Source organism: Phoca vitulina, unplaced genomic scaffold, assembly GCF_004348235.1.
Source record: "Phoca vitulina isolate PV1807 unplaced genomic scaffold, GSC_HSeal_1.0 scaffold19, whole genome shotgun sequence".
In the NCBI taxonomy this organism is placed as follows: Eukaryota; Metazoa; Chordata; class Mammalia; order Carnivora; family Phocidae; genus Phoca; species Phoca vitulina.
The window spans coordinates 24,419,058-24,439,832 of NW_022589722.1; the positions used below are offsets into that span (position 1 = coordinate 24,419,058).

The window sequence follows — 20,775 nt, forward strand, 5'->3', positions numbered from 1 at the left end:
CCCCCCCCCCCCCCCCCCCCCCCCCCCCCCCGGGCAAGTGGGGTTCTGGGATGTTCATCCATAAATCCCAGAATCCTGGGTGGTCAGGCATACGGAGGGGACACTTGGCTCTGGACAGGCAGTGGGGGGACACTGACCGCCCCACCTTGGGATCGTTGCCAGGCTCACTCAGGCAGCTAAGAACTCAGGCTGCGGTCAGGGCCTGGGCGGTGGTGCTGGCGGGTACAGCCACACGGCCACCGCCACCAAGGTGGAGACGCTGAAGGAGGAGGAGGAGGAGCTAAAGAGGAAGGTGGAGCAGTGCAAGGTGAGCAGGCACTTGGAGTTCCCTGGGTGGGAGGAGGGCGCCAAGGGCGGGTCCTGTCCCCATTTCAAGGAGGGGAAGCTGAAACTCGGAGGCGTGGTGTGCCTCACCCAACGCCACACGGCCGGGAAGCGGCAGAGCCAGGATTTGAATCCAGGCACTGAGCGTCCGAGCTCGTAGCCTCTTCTGTCTACACCACACGTAATTCCTGGGAGGCAGGGGCCTGGTCTGTTGGCCACGGTCTTGGCGGGGTTGCTGGGTGAGTCGAGGAATGAATGGTAAATGACATGAGCCACTGTGCTAAGGGTGTGAGGTGCAGAGATGAGGTCTAGAAGCTGTAAAAAGCCCCTCAGGAGTTCCAAGGGGTTCCTGTGGGCCGTGTCCAAGTGCAAACCATGCCAGAGAGAGGAGAACTGACCGGGGCTCTCCACGTGGAGCTTGGACAAGTCACTAACCCTGGGTCTCAGTTTCCCCGCTGGGCCCCAGCCTCACTGGTGTGAGCCCTCCCCTTTCTGTCTCCAAGGACGAGTACTTGGCCGACCTATACCACTTCGCCACCAAGGAGGACACATATGCCAATTACTTCATCCACGTGAGTCCTAAGACTGGGTTCCAGCCCCTGGGACTCAGGGGTGGACACCAGGGGCCCTGGGACACCTTTCCAGATGTGGGAGGGAGGGACGTGTTCTTATGGACTCCGGGGAGGCACAGCATCCCTCACTCCCCCTGGGGGTGCCCCCTTGTCTCCACAGCTCATGGAGATTCAAGCTGACTACCATCGCAAGTCTCTGAGCTCGCTGGACACAGCCCTGGCTGAGCTGAGGGAGAACCACAGCCAAGCAGGTGGGGACAGAGGCAGGGCCTGGCCCTGCACCCCCAACCCCAGCCCTGCTCCGGACATGTTAAGAAGCTTGCACTCCATCCTGAAAGGCCCTAGGGAGCCATGGATGATTTCTGAGCAGATTAGTTCTGATTAGATTTGTGATAGAGAGGTCATCTGCTGGGTAGAGGATGGAGTGAAGGGGCAGGACAGGAGTCAGGAGACCTTCAGGAAGCAGAAGGGAGGGGACGGCGGCCTGCACTGGGGTGGAAACGGTGGAGGTGAGTGGATTCAAGAGAGATGTTGGGCAATTTCAGGATATGTGGCACGGATGGCTGGGTGGGAGGTGGTACCATTGGCCAAAGCAGTAGCCCTCGCGGATGTCCGGGGGTGCCCTGGCCTGGTTGCCAGGGAGGGGAGGACCCTGGGCCGCTGATCTGTCTCGTCCCTGCAGACCCCTCCCCCTCGATGACGGCCGCCCCCTTCTTTGGGGTGTATGGGGTGTCGCTGGCAACCCACCTGCAAGACCTGGGCCGGGACATCGCCCTGCCCATTGAGGCCTGCGTCATGATGCTGCTTTCTGAGGGCATGAAGGAAGAGGTGGGGCCCACGGGGGCGGGGCGGGCAGGAGCCCTGGGGCCCTCCCTCTGTCCACAGTTCCCACCAGCTGCCCCGTGCTGGTGCTGTCATCCCACCATTAGAGCCCAGGCCCCACCATTAGAGGCCACGGCCTCCTGTTGCCAAACGGACACCAGCTCCCACTTAGGGATGCTCGTGAAGCAGCCATTGTGCTGTAAAGCCTTTACGTTTCTTGATCCATTTAGTAATCCCAGAAACCCTTGCAGGGAGCCTTCACCGGCTCCCTTTTACAAGGGGAGAGACGGAGGCCACAAGGAAAACGTGCCCAGAGGCACACGAGAGGGTGGCAGTAAAGCCTGGGACCCCCGTGCGGTCCCTACTGCAGGCGGCCCGCATCCGTCCGGTGCACCAGGTTGTCGCTAGTCCATCAGCTCCTTTCCTGAGGACAGACCCTTAGGAGGTGGAACCTACTCAAAGACCCGCTTGGGCTTCCTCTCAGCGCCTCCGGGCCTCCTCTCTCCCTCCCACTCCTAACCGGACACCTGTCTCCCCACCGCTTTCCCAGCTCCTCCCAGACTCCCCACTTTGTGCCAAATCCTAGGCCTTGAGAGTGAGGGCAGCCGTGCACACCGTGGCCCCCACGCTGCCCATCCGACTGGTGGGGCCCCGGGCCCCGTGAGGGCCGGGCACTCACCCCGAGCGAGCCAGGGCCTCCCAGCCAGGACCTCCTCCCCTGCCCACCCTTCCGTGACCCCCCTGCCCATTTCCTCTCGCACCCCAGGGCCTCTTCCGTCTGGCGGCCGGAGCCTCGGTGCTGAAGCGCCTCAAGCAGACCATGGCCTCGGACCCCCGCAGCCTGCAGGAGTTCTGCTCCGACCCCCACGCCGTGGCAGGTGCCTGCTCCGAGGAGCCCCGGGAGGAGGGCCTTCCCCCGAGAATCCCTTCCCTGCAGCTGTGTGAAACGCTCCCATGATAGTTTGTCTGTGAAGGCCTGGTAATCGACACCTCGGGAGACATAGGGGTCAGTAAAGGGGGGGGTCCATGGTGAACCCCCTGCGGTGCAAGTACATTTTCCTGGGAACAAGTCCGCTAGACATCATCATTTTCTTCAAAAGGCCCAGGGCCCAAAGAAATGATCAGACCTGGTCATGTTAGTGTGAACAAGGGCCTGGTTCCTAACAGACAGACAGCGCTGGGCACCGGGGTGGAGGTGGGAGCTTCAGGGACTGTGTCCGAGACCCCTGCCACCACTTCAGGTGCCCTCAAGTCCTATCTGCGGGAGCTGCCAGAGCCCCTGATGACCTTTGACCTCTATGACGATTGGATGAGGGCAGCCAGGTGAGGTGGGGGGTGCTGGGGAGGGCGGGGCTGCAGGGGTGGGACCCTGGGGCCCTGGACTGGCTCACCAGGTCTCTCCCCCTCCCCAGCCTGAAGGAGCCAGGGGCCCGGCTGTCGGCCCTCCAACAGGTGTGCATCCGCCTGCCCCAGGAGAACCTCAGCAACCTCAGGTGAGCCTGAGCCCGCCCCCTTGTCGTAGGCAAGATTTCCGAAACCACACCAACCATGACTAAGATGTGCTAGTCATGTTTTTCATACTAGACGTTGACCTAAACACACACCTAGAACTTTGCAGCCAAGCCACCTGGTTTGAAAGTCCCACCTCTGCTGCTGTGTGGCCCTGGGCAGGTGATCTGACCTCTCTGTGCCGCAGTGCCCTCACTGGGGAACAGAGCACAGCAGTCCCTACCCCGCAGGGCAGGGAGGGAGATTCTCAGCTTAGCTCAGCGCCTGACATACACGTGGCGCTCAGCAGGTCAGCTCGTTTAACTATTAAAAAATTTTAGGGATGCCTGGGTGGCTCAGTCGTTAAGCGTCTGCCTTCGGCTCAGGTCATGATCCCAGGGTCCTGGGATGGAGTCCTACATCAGGCTCCTTGCTCAGGAGTCCTGCTTCTCCCTCTGCCGGCCACTTCCCCTGCTTGTGCTCACTCGCTCACTCTCGCTCTCGCTCTCGTTCTCTGCCAAATAAATAAATAAACAAATTAAAAAAAAAAAAAAAAAGTTTAAAGCATCCTGAGGGGGACCTTTGCCACTCTTGGGAAACCCCAGGCTGAGAAATTCCCAGGCCTCAGGGGCATCAGTGGGTGTTCGTGGCCCTGTCCTTGACCAAGCCCATCTTCTGCCTCCCCAGGTACCTGATGAAGTTCCTGGCACGGCTGGCTGAGGAGCAGGAGGTGAATAAGATGACGCCCAGCAACATCGCCATCGTCCTGGGGCCCAACCTGCTGTGGCCCCCCGAGAAAGAAGGGTGAGGGGCTGCAGCCTGAGGGAAGGGGGCAGTCTCCACCCCAACTGTCTGCTGCTTATTTTACCCCTGGGCCTCAGCCTCCCCATCCTTGCAGTGGGTTGAGCAGCTCCTAGTCTCAAGGCTTGCCGTGAGGAGTAGCCCAAAGGGAACATGGACCCCACAGGGTTTTGGAGCTAGGCGTCCTGGGTGAGAGTGGTAGTGGGGTGCTTGGAGGGCTGGGAGTCCAGAGATCTGGTTCTAGCCTCACCCCCTCGCCCTTTCAGAAATGCCTTCGGAAGTCACTCTCTGGACCTCCATTTCTTCACCTGTAAATTGGAGAGAAATTATACAAACTTTGAGGCTTTTTGCTTTGGGAACCAGATGAGATAATGAATGGAGAAATGGTTTATAAGCTGCAAAGTGCTGTGTGTGGTATGGGAGGGGTCATTATAATGCACTCGGCCACAGATGGCAAAAAGATTTCATTCATTTGCTGAGGACGATTACTCCGTAGAGGCTCCCTAGATCCAAGAACTGTGAGGAAAAGGGAACCATCTTGCCTAGTGATGCCCTGTCGTGGGTGAAGGAGGGGGAACATTGGGCATGTGAGCAACACACTGGCCATCCACTGGTGGTCTGTGAGCTTTATTTTTTTAAAGATTTTATTTATTTATTTGAAAGTGAGAGAGCACGAGCAGGGGAGGGGGAGGGGCAGAGGGAGAGGAACAAGCAGACTTCCCAGTGAACAGAAAGCCTGACTCGGGGCTCCATCCCAGGACCCCGGGATCATGACCTGAGCCAAAGGCAGACGCTTAACCAGCGTAGCCACCCAGGCCCCCGTCTGTGAGCTTTCTGAGAACAGGCACTTGATGCGATTGGGCTGAAAAGAGAGTTGGGGTCACAAAGACTTTAGGAAATGGGCAGCTCATTTCTGTTCCCTTTTCCCCAGGGACCAGGCCCAGCTGGATGCAGCCTCAGTGTCCTCCATCCAGGTAGTAGGCGTGGTCGAGGCTCTGATACAGAACACAGACACCCTCTTCCCCGAAGGTAAAGCTCCTGCCTTTGTTTTTTGTTGGGTTGTTGTGTTTTTTTTTCTAAGGTTTTATTTATTTATTTGACAGAGAGAGAGCATGAGCGCAAGCAGAGCAGGGGTGGAGGGGCAGAGGGAGAGGGAGAAGCAGACTCCCCGCTGAGCAGGGAGCCCAATGCGGGGCTCGATCCCAGGACCCCAGGATCATGACCTGAGCCGAAGGTGGATGCTTAACCGACTGAACCACCCAGGCATCCCGAAGTGCCTGCCTTTGTGAACATGTCTCTTTGCACCCTCATCTGCCCAAGTCAGCGCCCTCCAGACTCAGCTTCAGTCCCTGCCAGCCCCACGAACTCACTACGAGACCTGGAGCACATTGCTTCTCTGTTCTGAGCCTCAGTGTCTCATCTGTAAAATGGGGATGATCCTGCCTACCTTGTGGGATTGTTGTGAGGTTCACGTGGGAGCGGAATGTCAGGGGAAAGGGAAAGTGGTCCTGACACTGGCGGAGGTTCTGGAAGTTAAGACCTGCTTCCTTCTGTCTGCAGACATCAATTTCAACGTGTCAGGCCTGTTCTCAGCCCCTGGCCCCCAGGACAAGGTCAGCAACAGGCCAGCTGCTGAGGAGCTTCCAGCGATTGCTGTGGCCGCCTCAGCTCCGGCCCCAGCTCCAGCTCCGGCCTCAGCAGCTACCAAGGAAAGGTAAGGACTGACGGATATGACTGATGCCCCTCTTTGCCCCAAGACATCAGCCTGAGGCACCATCTCAGGGCTTCCAGTAGGATTTTAGGAAATTCGATTATTGTATTTTCTTTTTTTTTTTTAAAGATTTTACGTATTTATTTGACAGAGAGAGAGAGACACAGCGAGAGAGGGAACATGAGCAGGGGGAGTAGGAGAGGGAGAAGCAGGCTTCCCACGGAGCAGGGAGCCCGACTCGGGGCTCGATCCCAGGACCCTGGGATCATGACCTGAGCCGAAGGCAGACGCTTAACAACTGAGCCACCCAGGCGCCCCTGATGATTGTATTTTCATCCCAAATACCGGGTTTCCCCATTTGGAGGGGCTGCGGTGGAGACTCAGAAGCAATATTCCTCTCAGCCTCTGATGTGCTCCCTTGTTCGTTATGTGGCTGTTTACTGAGCACCTGCTGTGTGCCCGGCACTGTTTGAGGCCCTGGGGATTCAGGGAAGGAGGGGGCTGGTCAGCTGGAATTTGTAAATACCTTCCAGTCTTCTCTTTGATCCTTTCAATCTGGAAGGCTCCGTGTGCCATGGAGGTACCATGGCTCCGTACCAAGCATTCATAGCCTGCTTTCACGCAGCCGGGGCCCAACCCCAGACTTTCCTCAGATGAGCAAGACAGACAGACGCGGCCCTCAGCACTTGCTTTCCCGGGGCGGGTAGTCACCAAGCATGCCGACAGATGGATACTGTCGTGCCGGGAAGTGACTCGTGCCCTCATAGGAGAGGAGAGAGCAGGTTAGGGGGCTGGACTGGGCAGCTGCTTTAGCGTGGGGATCCCTAAGGAGGCGCCAACTGAGCAAAGAGCTGGAGGAAGCCAGGAATGAGCCATGCCCCCCCACTTCAGCTTCTCATCCACTGTCAGGCTTCTAGTGGCCAGAAAATCCAGTGAGGTTCAGATGGACGTTAAAAGCCCAGGCCCTGCTTTCTACCTGCCTTCCTGGCCCACAGGAATCCACGGACCCTCTCGCAGGGTCACACGGAAGCCAGGGGTTCAGTGGAGACGCAAACCCTGGCCAATGCCAGAAGCATCTTCTGGGGAGAGGGGGGCAGCCTGGGGACAGATCCCAGGCCCCGCCACAAGGTGGCGGGGGACAAGTCCTGGGAGAACCCAAACTCGGCCTATTGGCTGGGAGTCTCTCCAAGATTCCAGGAGACTCCTGAGAGGCGTGCAAGCCTGACCCTGACCCTCTCCTTCCTTCACAGGGCAGAGTCCGAGGTGTCCCCCAGACCAGGCTCCCCCAAGGTCAGTGGGAGTCCCTCGGAGGCAGCCACTCCAGCGGAGGACATGGCTCGGAGAAGTAAGTTGGCGGTGGGGAGAGAGAAGGGGGAAGAAGGTGCGCAGGGAAGAGGGCCCATGTTTTCAGATAGCTGGCGAGGCCAGAAATCCAGGTGGCCAAGAGCACAGGTTTGCTGCCTGACGCTCTGGGTTCAGATTCCAGATCTGTGACCTTGGGCAGGTGACTGCACCATGTCCGCCCCTCCTCCTCTGCGTCATGGAGCAATAACCACACCTGCTCTGTAGGGCTGTTTGTGAAATGGTGCCGCCTGACTCACACCTGGCACACGGTACATGCTTGATGAAGCTCAGGCATCACGGGGGGTGGGGGGCTGTGGAGCCCGCCCCTCCAGAAGTCCAGAGAGCGGAGTGAAGAGGAGGGAAGGTGGGGTGGAGGCTTCAAAGGGCAACAAGAGGGGGAGGTGGTGGTGGTGAGAAGAAATTTGGGGCTCCCCTGCGCCCCTTTGGTGCACGTACCTGTTGACTTGGCCTAAAGCCAAGCAGGTGAGAAGGCCCAGGGTTCAGATGGGGAGTCCCCACTAGGAACCAGGACACTTGGGAGGGCCCAACCAGCCCAAGAGGCTCTGGAGTTTTCTACTTGGGGGGTACAGCTGACAAATCACAGAGGGACCTTCCTGCAGGATGGGGCGTCTAGGGATATGTGCTCACTGGAGCATAGCACCTCAAGTGCCCGAAGGTCCTCGTGCCAGCCCTGGGAGGTCCAGGCTTGCATCCCATCTCCCCGATGAGGAAACTGAGGCCCCAGGGGGCATGTGATTTGCCCAAAACCCACAGTGGGTGGAGGCGAGGCTAGGACCAGAGTCAGGCCTCCTGGGCCCTCAGCCACCTCATGAGGTTGGAATGTGCAGTGGGATCTCTGAAAACTAGGGTGGGGGGCTTCTGGTGGGCTCCTGAGAGGTGAGCAAGACCCCAGAGTCAGGGGGGACAGCTAGCATTTCTTTGTTCAACAAATACATATTGAACACCCACTCCGTGCCCCCAACACTGTGCTAGGGCAACCTCACGTAGGATGGCCTCACTTCGTTGACCTTCTCATCAGGGAGTCAAGCAAAATAAAAACGGACATGCTCCTTTCAGAGGGCAGAAAGTCCTATGAAGAAGATACAACAGGAAAATATGACAGTGCCTAGAGCAGGGCAGGGGAAGGGGCACTCTAGCTGAGGGGGTGAGGCCCATGGAGAGAGGCCTAAGTGATGGGGAGCCAACCGTGGAAACAGTATTCCTGGCAGAAGGAATGGCAGATACAAAGGTCCTGAGGTGGATGCCTAACTGCCCCGTCCTTCCTCCACAGCCAAGCGCCCAGCGCCAGCCCGGCCCCACATGCCGCCCCCCCAGGTCTCCAGCACGCGCTCCTCCCCTCCAGCCCCACTCCTGCCCCCTGGCTCTAGCAGCCCTGTGATCCCCCAGGCTCTGCCCCGCCGTCTGGTTGGCAGCAACCTCCGGGCCCCTACAGTGCCACCCCCATTGCCCCCCAATCCTCCCCAGCCCGCCCGGCGCCAGAGCCGGCGTTCACCAGCCTCCCCCAGCCCCGCCTCCCCGGGGCCGGCCTCCCCCAGCCCTGCTCTGAGCATTCCTGCGCAGGTGGACCTGGGGGCGGCCCCAGAGGAGGGCGGGGCCCCTGAGGCTGTGGGCGGGGCCTCCACTCCCCCAGCCATCCCCCCTCAACCCCGGCCCAGGAGCCTTGCCTCAGAGACCGACTGAGCGGGCTGCCCCTCTGCAACAGCCCCTCAGCATCTCCTCCCTCCCACCTGTCCGCCCAGGACACAGCCCTCACCCTTCCCCGGGGTGGGGGCCTCCAGCTTTTGCCTACAAGTGCCTCGGTGCCCGCTGGGTCGGCCCCCATGGCAAGGAGGACTCAGGACAGTCCTCCACCTCCAGACCTTTCCCTCTGCAGCCGCCCTGGGCTTGGGGACCCCTCACCCGACTCGCAGCTCTCTGGCAGGGTCCCCGGGGAGCCGCCGGAAGGAAGGAGGGAGGGGCTTGCCTGCTCCTACAGGACTGTTATTTTTCTCTTGCCAACAGATTGTTTTGTAAGGCTGGTAAATAAATTATTTTGGACAAAACTAGAGCAGCTGCCCCAATTATAGTTGGGTTTTTTCTTTCTGCCCTCCAAATAAAGAAGCCACTTGCATGAAAGGGAAGATATTCCCTCTTCTTTGCCTCCTTCCTTTCTTCCTGTCTGAAAGAAAAAGGGCCAGCGTTTTCAGCACTTAACTCTGCGCTCTCCACTTTGCTTTTCCATGCATGGTTTCCATAGAATCCTCTCCCGGGGAAGTAAGTCCCATTACCTTTGACTGGTTGAGGAGAGACTGAGGCTCAGAAGGCGACCTGCCAGGCACACAGCAAGTGAGGCGTGGACATGGAATCAGGACCCGGCTCTCGCTGATTCCAGAGCCTGGGCCTGTCCCTCACAGCCTGAGCAACTCACTTCTTAGTGCTCCAGTTTCCTCATCCGGGAAACGGTACAGCCATCTCCACCCCAGAAGTGTTCTGAGGATTACATGAGACATTCCTGTAAAGACCAAAGCACCCCCCTTGCACACAGAAGCGCCCTCTAAGAGCCGCTGTGGATGTCAGCTCCCCCAAGTCCTGGTGTTCTCAGAGTAGGCAGGAAAGGCTACTCAAGTTGCAGGGCTGGATCCGTCTGCAAACCACAGTGGCTGCTCTGTGCTGGACCCTGGGCCAGGCCCCCAGCTCAGCCCTACACTCAAGGAGCTCCTGGGAACAGATAGGCAGGAGAGCTGACAATCAGAATCAAGTGTAATGGCACTGGGAACCCATGTCAAGCCAGTTAGGGGCTGACAAGCTAACCCAGACTGTGTGTGGAGGGCACAGGAAGGCTTCGTGGAAGAGGTGATTCAAAGAGGCTTTTAGGAGTTGACGAGGTGAAAAAGTCAGGGAAGAAGGAAGAACATTCCAAGCTAAGGAGACTACCTGAGACAGGAGCAAAAGGCCAGGGCATTGGGGAACAGGAATTATTTGAGCCTCAGAGAGGGGGGACGGAGTAGGGTGGCTTTCCCCAGGTCTTCGGAGCTCTGGTTGCTCCTGGAGGTCAGGTCTTCAGCGCCTTCTCAGAAGTTGGCTGACAACTTGGAATTGTGACACATGCCTCCCCAGGTGGGGACCGAGGCAGCCAAGTCACCCCAATCGCTGCCCTGGGCAACTGGCTACTGCTCTGGCTCCTTCAGTCCCCAGGGTGCTTAGTGACTGGCTGCCTCTAGCAGCTTGGCCACCCAGTGCCTCTCCACCCTGGCCTTGGGTAATTACAAAACAAAAACCGAAAATATCTCAGCCCCAGCCAAAACAATTAAATCAGAATCTCTGGGGTGCAGCCACGCTTTGGTATTTTTAAAAAGCGTTTGTCAAAGTCATCGAGCCGTACATTTAAGATCTGCTCATCTTACTTGTATGTAAATTAAATCTCAAAATATAAGTTCCCCAGGGGACTCTACCAGCCAGCGTGGAGAACGACTGGTCTGGGCCAGGGACCCCCGCGCTCGAGAAGACACTATGTGCCTCTCTCCCATCATCATACTGACACGCTTCTCGGGACTTTGCTCAGTACTGGAGCGTCCAGGGTTCAGAGGGCAATGAGATTTGACCCAAAGGCAACATCTCCCTTAGCATCTGTTTTCCTCCTAGCAACCAGCTCTCCTAAGCTTCCGATTGGCTGGGGAGCGCACGGGAGGCTAATCGCTCCAGATTTTCTATTCGTAACTCTTCATTGGCCAAGAAGAACGTCAGTCCATCCTTTAATTGGCTAGTCGGGGTTGAAACTCGGCGGCGACTGGCCTAGCAGAGCTAGTGGGCGGGGCGAAGGCTAGGTCTTCATTGGTCTCCTCCCCTCAGCGGCGGCCGAGATTTACCCTTTTCTCCCCGCTCCGTTAGGTAGAGGCCTCGCTCCTCTCCTCTCTTCTCGCCCCCATTGGCCCGCGGACCAGGCCGTGACCCCGCCCCGTGGCCCTTCCGGCGCGCCGATTGGTCGCTGCGGGGAACGGGGCGGGCTGAGGGCAAGCGCGCCGTGCACGCAGAGGGAGAGCGGCGCGGCGCGGGGGTGCGGGCGGCCAGCCGGCTGCATGGCGCGCTGCGAGCGGCTGCGCGGCGCGGCCCTGCGCGACGTGCTGGGCCGGACGCAGGGGATCCTGTTCGACTGCGACGGGGTGCTGTGGAACGGCGAGCGCGCCGTGCCGGGCGCCCCAGAGCTGTTGGAGCGGCTGGCGCGGGCCGGCAAGGCGGCACTGTTCGTGAGCAACAACAGCCGGCGCGCGCGGCCCGAGCTGGCTCTCCGCTTCGCGCGCCTCGGCTTCGGGGGGCTGCGCGCCGAGCAGGTCTTCAGCTCCGCGCTGTGCGCCGCGCGCTTGCTGCGCCAGCGCCTCCCCGGGCCGCCGGGCGCGCCGGGCGCCGTGTTCGTGCTGGGCGGCGAGGGGCTCCGCGCCGAGCTGCGCGCCGCGGGGCTGCGCCTGGCGGGGGACCCCGGCGAGGACCCGGGCGCGGCCCCGCGCGTGCGCGCCGTGCTCGTGGGCTACGACGAGCACTTCTCCTTCGCCAAGCTGAGCGAGGCGTGCGCGCACCTGCGCGACCCCGACTGCCTCCTCGTGGCCACCGATCGCGACCCGTGGCACCCGCTCAGCGATGGCAGCCGGACCCCCGGTGAGCGCGGGGCTGGCGGGGAAACTGAGGTGGGGTGGCGACCTGCGCTCTCCCCTCCACGCCTAGGGGAGAGGGGCGAAGAAGGGGTGTCTCCAGGTGACAGGTGGGGACGCGGAGAGATGCGAGGGCGGTTCCCACCCTGCAAGAGCCCAGGCGAGCTTTGTCATGGCCACGTCTGGTAATTCTTGAAACTGCCACCACTTGAGGGGCACTAGTAGGGCCCCCGTTTAACAGATGAGAAAACAGAGGCCCGTTGTGGTTCAGGGGGTTGCAGGCGGACTCCCAGCCCCGGCCTTCCTGAACCCGCCTCAGCGGCCGCTGTCATTTTGTCCCACTCTCCAATCAGGGGTTGAGGTCGGAGGGTTGGAAACAGCCTGGAAGGATTATTCCCCCTGTTGAGCTGTTGGAACACCATTGGCAGCTGGCGATTGTAGGCGGGTGTGTGAGGAGCATAGGAGGTGGATGGAGTTTGACCTGAGTTCCAGTTCCAGCTCCAGGGCTCAGTAATCTTAAGTTACATAACCTCGGAGCATCGCTGTCCTGGGTGTAAAATGGGAAGGCTCACCATGCCATTTCCTCCCAGGGGAGAGTGATCAGAGTGACTGCCGGGCACATAGTAGGTGTGGGTTGTGTCCAGAGCCCTCTTATGTTATTACAGAGCTTTATGAAGTACCTTGCTGTTTGTTCTTACTTAGTTTCTAAATTACTCTGGAGATGTCCCATTTCTCAGTTAAAGAAACTGAGGCTGAGAGAGGGGAATTGAGCTGCCCAAGAGCAGGAGGACCTGAACGTGGCCCTCTTGTGGCCACCCCAACCCCCACCCCACCCCCATCCAAGGCACCCTTTACTGCTGTCATCTGGGTATTCAGGCCTGCAGAGGAGGGAGGAGCAGGTGGAGGCTCCTACATCTTGGAGGGTTTGAGTTAGTCAAGAGCAGATGGTAGCAGAAGCTAACTGCCAGTGCTAAGTGCGAGTGGACAAGTCAGTACCCCAGTCAGTAGCCTGAGGGTGGGGACAGATGTCCTTCACTCCCTCCTTGATGGCCACTGATTTATTTATTTATTTATTTTTTAAGGATTTTATTTATTTATTTGACAGAGAGATAGAGAGCACAGATAGAGTGGCAGGCAGAGGGAGAGGGAGAAGCAGGCTCTCCGCTGAGCAGTGAGCCCAATGCGGGGCTCGATCCCAGGGCCCTGGGATCATGACCTGAGCTGAAGGCAGACGCTTAACCGACTGAGCCACTCAGGCGCCCCTGGCCACTGATTTAGACTGTCATTGATACCAAATCCTGGGGGAACGGGGCTGGTATTGACTGAGGAATAGACACAGTATTGTGATGGGGTGGCAGGAAGGGCGTAGAGCCAAGGGGATCTGGGAAGGCTTCCTGGAGGAGGCATCCTGCAGGACAGGGCAGTAGGGGATGAAACGTGGACAAGGGCTTGGGCCATGGCAGAACCGATTCCAGGCTGGGAATCTATAGTTCTAGGCTAGTTCTGTCCTCGCTTTGTTGCAGACCTACTTGCTGCATGTTCCAGTTTCCACAAAAATCCAAACTGAGGGCTCTGGTCAGGGCTTTCGGCTGCAGCAGCTCCCGCCTGTCCTGGGCCATGCTATGAAAAGTGAGTTTCTCCCTGGAGGCTTCAAAGTTCAGGTTAAGGCTGTGGATTAAGAGGCCCTCTAGGACTCAGGAAGGGTGGTGTGGAGGAGCTGGGGACAGGCCAGGCCCTGCCTATATGCCTCTGCCCCCACCTGGCTGTGTCGCAGGCCCTGTTGATCTTTCCCACGACCTAGAGGGGGAGGTAGAGGCTTAGCTACAACACGGCTGTTGTCTTCGTACACAACTGAATGGTGTGGCTTTGAAACAGTGGTATAAAAATATTAATAAAGGCCCCGATATGCATAAAATCTGAAAGAATGCAAGTCTCTCACCCCAATGCCTCCTTTGTGGGTCTCCTAAATTGTGTGTTTACCTTCTTGCCACATGGCAGCCACTTGAACTGGCAAATAGAAGTGCCTGCTGTCTGAGGAATATGTCACCACCAAAACATGTGTCAGCCTTGGATTACAGGATGTTGGGTTTTTTTGTTTTTAAGATTTATTTTAGGGGCACCTGGGTGGCTCAGTCGTTAAGCGTCTGCCTTCGCCTCAGGTCATGATCCCAGGGTCCTGGGATCGAGTCCCACATCGGGCTCCCTGCTCCGCGGGAGGCCTGCTTCTCCCTCTCCCACTCCCCCTGCTTGTGTTCCCTCTCTCGCTGTCTCTCTCTCTGTCAAATAAATAAATAAAATCTTTAGGAAAAAAAAAAAAGATTTATTTTAGAAAGAGGGAGAGCATAAGAGCAGGGAATGGTGCAGAGGCGGAGGGGCAGAAGGAGAGGGAAAAGGAGAGAATCCCAAGCAGACTCTGAGCTGAGCACGGAGCTGGACGTGGGGCTCCATCTCACAACCCTGAAACCATGACCTGAGCTGAAACCAAGAGTCGGACACTGAACTGAGCCACGCAGGCGCCCCGGATTATAGGACGTTAAATGAAGTGGCATAAGAGTGGTCTGAGGACAGAGCTATGTTCCTCGGCGCCCCTGCTAGGATGCTCACGCCGCTAGGGTAGGGATCCGTGCCGCCTGCCCTGCTGTATGCCCAGTGCCTAGCAGAGTGCCTGGCGTGTAGTTGGGCCTCAGTAAATATTAGCTGAGTGCATATAGTGGGACATGGGGGGCGAAGGGTGATCAGCTCTGTCCTGGTGGGAGAGGAAGTTGCTGATGCAGCTGAGACCGTTCTGGAGGGGAGAAAAACACTTTGGGGTGACTCAGTTGAGCCCTTCCCATCCTGGAAGGAATTTTTAACCAACAGGGCAAATGGCTTTTCTTCCCTACCCAGTTATCAAGAAAACAAGCAAGCAAGCTCTAGGTCAGATGTCAGGAAGAACCTCGCAGCAGCGTTGCTCTGCTCTGGGTCAGCTCTGCCCTGATCCCGTGACCCTGGGGAAGTTCCTCCTCCTCGTCTGGGGGCTGGCCAGGCTGAGGACTCTTGCTATTTGTGCCCGTTCTTCCGTTCTGTAGCTTTGATTTAATAACAGGGTTGGGGGGGGGTGATCTATACCATTTCCCAATCTCTGTGGTGTAAATACTCCCACCATAGCAAGGTTCACGCTACCAACATCAAGTCACTGAACGTGGAGTTGGGAAGATTTGTGCACACCATTATATAGTATTTCCATCATTATAGATGTAAATAATCTCCAGAGCACAGATAATGGCAAAATAATTAGGAAGTAATGAACTTTGAGAATTTATTACCTTTGTTTTAAACATAATTAGACCGTAAGTTCATATAAGTTGACTTTTTCATAGTGGCTTTAACAACGGGCTCACAGAATTCCTGAAAATGAAACATTCAGCACTCCCAAGCCAGTACCAGCTGGCCCAGTGCACGACTGGGTCAGACCCACCTGACACATACCCTGTCTCTGCCATTATTAGGCTGTGCGACCCTGGATAAGTTACTTAATGGCACTGAGCATCAGCTTTCTCATCTGTAAAATGGGCTTCCGTGAGCAGCCAGCACAGCCCCTGGCACTTTAGAATGTGCTTAGTAAATTGTGATCATCATCATCGTTTGTTCAGGGACATTAACGTGAAGGCCGAACCTTGCGGCACAAAGACGGGCCTGTGGGACGGACACAGTGGACTCATTGTTTGGGGGGGCAGGACGGTCCTGGGCTGAGAGTCAGGGCTGTCCGTTTCTAAACAGTCTTCCTATTGTTAAATACTTGGGTGCATTCACAGTTTTGCTTATTATAGTTACTGCGGCCACGGACATCGTTAGGCATGTAGCTTTTTTGTCTCCGGCTTGAATTCTCTCCCTGTGATCACTTTCCCGGCCGCCGAGGCTGACTGGGGCCGAGGCGCGAACATTTCTGTGCCCTGCCGCGTTCTGAGAGGGCTGTGCCCTTTCCTGCTGCCAGGAGCCCGCAGTCTTGCAGCAGTAACCACAGCTTCTATCTGCTTCCCAGGCACTTTTATCTGCTTTTCTGTTTCCCAATGCGCTTGCCCCTGCAGTGCCGCAGCACGTCTTTGAAGGTAGGCCTGACTTGGATCCCCCTGTTCCAAGGACTGACTGAGCCAGGCCCAGTTACACACAGTGTGGCTCATTCAGCCCCTACAGGGCCATATTAGAGATGGGGAAACTGAGGCACAGAGAGGGGAAATGGCCTGCCTAAGAAGGGTGGAGATGACAGAGTCTGAATGCAGGCCTCTGGTTTCAGGCTCTGTACCTGTAACCACTACAATAAGACTTGGAAGACTTTTGACTCACTTCAGTGCCTAATCTAACCCCCCCCACGCCAAGCTGCCTCCCTGGAAGCCCAGCATCTGAGCCGGGATGCCTCCCCTGCTGCCACTCAGCACTGACCACGTCTCCATCTCCCTGCAGGCACCGGGAGCCTGGCTGCTGCCGTGGAGACAGCCTCTGGCCGCCAGGCCCTGGTGGTGGGCAAGCCCAGCCCTTACATGTTCGAGTGTATCACCGAGCACTTCAGCGTGGACCCCGCCCGCACGCTCATGGTGGGCGACCGCCTGGAGACCGACATCCTCTTCGGCCACCGCTGTGGCATGACCACCCTGCTCACGCTCACAGGCGTCTCCCGCCTGGAGGAGGCCCAGGCCTACCTGGCATCTGGCCAGCTCGACCTCGTGCCCCATTACTATGTGGAGAGCATCGCGGACTTGATGGAGGGGTTGGAGGACTGAGCCCATGTGACCGGCACTGCAGCCCCATCCCTACCCCACCCTGATCCCGTAGATGGAGGCAAGGGGCCAAGAGCTGCAGGCTCCTGGGCCCTGTTTTCTGCAGCCTGGTGGGGTTGGGACCCAGGGAAGGCTTTAGGGCCCTCACATCCCCTCCCAGTGGTGGCTGGGCACTCTTTGCTGTTCCAGAAGCGGTCCGCCGTCCCCCACCAGTTCGCCCTGGCCTGACCCAGCCAGGTGGCCTTATTTCCTCCCCTGTGACCTCCCCTCTTTGAAATCTGGGCCTTGATGCCCACTGAAGATTTCCCCCAACCCTGAACACTTAATCCCCTAGCCCCTCCTGGGGCGGGGTGGGGGTGGGGATTGCCTCTAGAGCTCTCTCTGCCCCTGGAGCCCTGGCCCTGGGTTCCTGTTGACCAATCAGAGGCCTAGGTAACCACAAACCCTCCTGGGCCCTGAATGGACCAGTCAGAAGGCTAAGCAAGAGTGACTCATTGATGGGTCTGTCCTGAGGGGTTTCATTGGGAACCTAAAGTGACAGTGACCCTTTGATGTTCTGAAGCCAGAGTGGACCAATCAGAAGGCTAAGTGGCAATGATCCTTTCCTGTCCTTGGTCCTGAGTGAGACCAGTCAGAACACGGAGTAATGATGACTCATTGGTCTCTTAGATCCTGAGGAGAACAATCCAGAAGTCAGAGACAGTGGCCCCTTGACCGTTTGGATCTGACTGGACCAGCTTGGGGTCCAGATGTCTGTCAATAAGTAAGGGTCCAAGGGCTGAAGACACCCCTCCTCCACAAAGATAGTGATCCGGGGGGCCACGCAGTGGCTCTGGGGGCTTCCATAGTGGAGCCCCCACCCTTCCCTGCTGATGGTACCAGGCCAGCATTGGTGGTGGCCACAGCTCTGGAGGGCGGGGCTTTCGTGTCCCTCCCTGTGCTGTCCGTGTTTGCTGTGCCACCTCTCCCCCACCATGCCCACCCCCAGCTATTTATTTATTTATTATCGTGTGCCAGTGACGGTGGGAGTGGGGGCTGGCCCTTCCCACCGCTTCCACCTCTGTTGTAACCAGTCCTCCCGTACTTAATAAAGTGCGAGTGGAGTGTCTGTGTGGGCTCAAGTCTGTGTGGGCAGCGGGGCGGGAGGAGGACCCCCTGCCTGCGCCCAGTCTCCACAGAACTGGCCCGGTGCACCCTTCCCCTGCGTGAAATGACCCACCTCAGGACCAGAGCATTTTCTGTGTGTAGAACTTACTACCTTAACCCGATGGCACATTGTGCCTCATGGGGGCTTTAAATACCAATTTGTTTCAGTCCTTCAGAAGACGGCGAGCTTGTAGTACTCGGCCCGTTTTACCACCTGGGGAATGAGGATCAGAAATGCAGTGTTAGGGGGCGCCTAGCTGGCTCAGTCGGTTAAGCTTTTGACTCTTGATCTCAGGGTCCTGAGTTCAAGCCCCACTACCTAAAAAAAGATGCTCCAGAAACGTGGGTCTAACTTACCAGTGGCACACATCTAGAAAGCGGGATCTCCTGAGGCCGGATTTGAACTTATGTTGGCTGATCCAGGAGGCTGCAGCCCCCACTCTGCCAAGACTGAAGGGGAAAGAGATCCCGGCTCTCCTGGAGCTCAGGTGAGATGCTGCGGCCCCACCTCCCCCCTTCAGGCACCCCTCACCCCGGGTGCTGTGAGCTGGCTGAGGGCAGCCTCGTGGGGAGAGGCCCCGGCTGTTCCAGGCCTGACTGACAGGAATTTGCACAAGGCCTTCCTGCTCAACCTCTTCCCTCAAGCGTGCAATGAGGGGTGGGACTGCAAGGTCTGGGAGATGCTCTGCAGTGTGACTCTTCCTGCGAAGAGGGAGTGCGTGACGGAGCCTGGCTGCATCCTGAAGTCCTCTTTTCACTCTTGGAGACTTCTGGCTCTGCCAGGAACTCCGCTCAGGCGGCTAAGGCCTAAGGGAGTTCCCTGGCTGCCCCTGTGAGGTGGTCCAGCCCTCCCCAGGTATATCTCTCTTAGCTGAGCTGTCTCATCCGGCCCACATCCCAGGGCTGACTCTCGTGGGCCCAGCTTATGTCACATGCCCATCTCAGAACCTGTGTCCAAGGGGATAGAGCAGAGCTCTTGGCCAGCCTGGGTCATGTGCCCCCCGGAGGAGGTGAATGCCTGCCTCCCTGGCCCCACTCTGGTCCTAGCAGCCACCTTTCTTGTGGACAGAAACCTGATTTCCTTGAAGGAAGCACATGGTGGTCTGTGAATCAGAAGGGGGAGGCATCTCAGTCCTGGGGAGGGACTCTTGATTGGTTTAAAGCTTGAATCATGGTTATTTGATCCCTCCCCCCCCATCCAGTGATTGATTTAACCATGGACTTGCGATACACTTCTGACTAAGACATGAGGGGAGGTCTGTTGGGAGATTCTGGAAATAGTTGCCTCACTTTTAAAGAAGGCCCTGGATGGAGGAGGGAAACACTCCTCTGTGCTTTGGGTGTGGAAGCTGTTGCAGCCATTCTGTGACCATGAGGCCAACCCAACATACTTCTCCCCTCATGACTCTGCTTCAGGTAGCAGAGCAGAAAGATGGGAAGAACTTTGGGGGCCATTTCCCCAAACTTTTTAATTTTTTTAAAAGATTTTATTTTTAAGGAATCTCTACACCCAACATGGGGCTCAAGCTCACAACCGCAAGGGCAAGAGTCGCATGCTCTACCAACTGAGCCAGCCAGCGCCCCTTCCCCAGAAAAGTTTAAATAAAATGGATAGAAGAAGTGCAAGAACGGCACAATAAACACCTATATGCCCTTCCCCTGGATTCCCAGGTAGTATTTCAGGAAGCTGATGCCACCAATCCACAAAATGAAACAACTTCCCACTCTACTCCCTGGTTTCAATAGTTTCCTGGTTTTGCCGTCCCCCACATTGACTCCCCTCTTGGTGACCAGAGGCCTTAGAGGGAATTTCTATTGACTGCATAATTTTTTCCTATGGAGGTGGCTTTGAGGCTAAGGGCTGAAGCTCAGACTCATTGAAATCTGAACTTGGTCGAGCATCAGCGTCCCACCCAGCACTCTCTTGATTTCATTTTAGCTATTACAGATAACCATGACCAGGGGGTGGTATACGTGGCTTTTTTTTTTTTTTTTTTTTTGCTCGCATTTCCTTACGTGTCCAGTAATCCCAAGTCCCCAGGAGTTGGAGCCATCTCTAAATTCCATCGGTAACTTTTACCATTAGTAACTGAGTACGGCACAGCTGCCCGTGACTACGTGGCCACCCAGGAATCAAAGGTTCCTCTTCCCTGCCCTTCCTTTCTCTTCCCAAACCACATGTTTCCATGAGCCTGGGCGGTTCTAGCAAATCCCACTTCTCCGCCAACTAAAAGGGAAAACTGTTTCCTCTAGCCACAGAACACTTCTGACACCAAATGTGTGGGGTTTCTGCACCAAGCGAGTCTGTAGTTTTAGGCAGACACGAACTGGGTGTCCTAGAATTCAATTCAATTCTGGCACTACCTCGAGTTTGTGCAGGGCCCCCAGGTTAAGGGTTCAGTCCCACAAGACTCCCTGCCCACCCCCCTTCAGGTGCCCCCCCCAAGTCCCAGGAGAGCTGGGACTGTGCTTTTGACCAACTGGCTATAAATTGGAGATTCCCAAAGCCCCCTTCCCAGGTTCAATAATTTGCTGTAACAGCTCACAAAACTCAGGGAAACATTTATGTTTACTGGTTTATTATATAACAAATGATATGTAAGGATACAGATGAAGAGACGTGAAGGACAAGGTCCAGGAGCTTCTGTCCCCATGGAGTTAGGGTATGTCACCCTCCCAGTACGTAGATGTGTTCACCAGCCCAGAAGCTCCAAACCCTATAGTTTAGGGATTTTTTTTTTTTTTTTAAGATTTTATTCATTTATTTGACAGAGAGACACAGCAAGAGAGGGAACACAAGCAGGGGGAGTGGGAGAGGGGGAAGCAGGCTTCCCGCTGAGCAGGAAGCCCGATTCGGGGCTCGATCCCAGGACCCTGGGACCATGACCTGAGCCAAAGGCAGAGGCTTAACGACTGAGCCACCCAGGCACCCCTAGGGATTTTTTTTTATGGAGCCTTCATCACATAGACATGATTGATCATAACTCAGTCTTCAGCCCGTGTTCCCTCATCGGAGCCACTGAATTAACGGCCATGGAGACCTCCTCGTTCCAGACTTGTTATGTGAAAGTTTCCCTTAATTTTATTTTTTCTTAAGGTTTTATTTATTTATTTATTTGAGAGAGCGAGAATGAGAGAGAGAGAGAGCATATGGGGGGGAGGGTCAGAGG

At 56.8% G+C, this 20,775-nt stretch overlaps 2 protein-coding genes across 3 annotated transcripts in view; both read left to right on the plus strand.

The window, feature by feature from the left end:
* Positions 1-9,286, plus strand: part of SH3BP1 (SH3 domain binding protein 1) — a 13,299-nt gene extending 4,013 nt beyond the window's left edge. Inside the window, exons 7-19 of one of the 2 annotated variants that reach the window (XM_032416897.1) lie at positions 163-307; positions 828-896; positions 1,057-1,147; positions 1,579-1,724; positions 2,485-2,596; positions 2,960-3,041; positions 3,131-3,211; positions 3,894-4,010; positions 4,939-5,036; positions 5,568-5,721; positions 6,969-7,063; positions 7,739-7,760; positions 9,032-9,279. In XM_032416897.1, coding sequence (XP_032272788.1) covers positions 163-307; positions 828-896; positions 1,057-1,147; positions 1,579-1,724; positions 2,485-2,596; positions 2,960-3,041; positions 3,131-3,211; positions 3,894-4,010; positions 4,939-5,036; positions 5,568-5,721; positions 6,969-7,063; positions 7,739-7,760; positions 9,032-9,149 — 1,330 coding nt within the window. In that variant the 3' untranslated portion in view covers positions 9,150-9,279. Of the gene's footprint in view, positions 1-162; positions 308-827; positions 897-1,056; positions 1,148-1,578; positions 1,725-2,484; positions 2,597-2,959; positions 3,042-3,130; positions 3,212-3,893; positions 4,011-4,938; positions 5,037-5,567; positions 5,722-6,968; positions 7,064-7,738; positions 7,761-8,353 lie in introns of both variants that reach the window. The other variant, XM_032416896.1, reaches the window with a different exon arrangement.
* A 1,836-nt stretch (positions 9,287-11,122) lies between these two features.
* PDXP (pyridoxal phosphatase) lies at positions 11,123-17,567 on the plus strand. Its single transcript, XM_032416767.1, has 2 exons — positions 11,123-11,712; positions 16,146-17,567. The coding sequence occupies exons 1-2, from the start codon at positions 11,139-11,141 to the stop codon at positions 16,460-16,462; spliced, it is 891 nt and encodes a 296-aa protein (XP_032272658.1). The 5' UTR covers positions 11,123-11,138; the 3' UTR covers positions 16,463-17,567.
* The last annotated feature ends 3,208 nt before the right edge of the window (positions 17,568-20,775 follow it).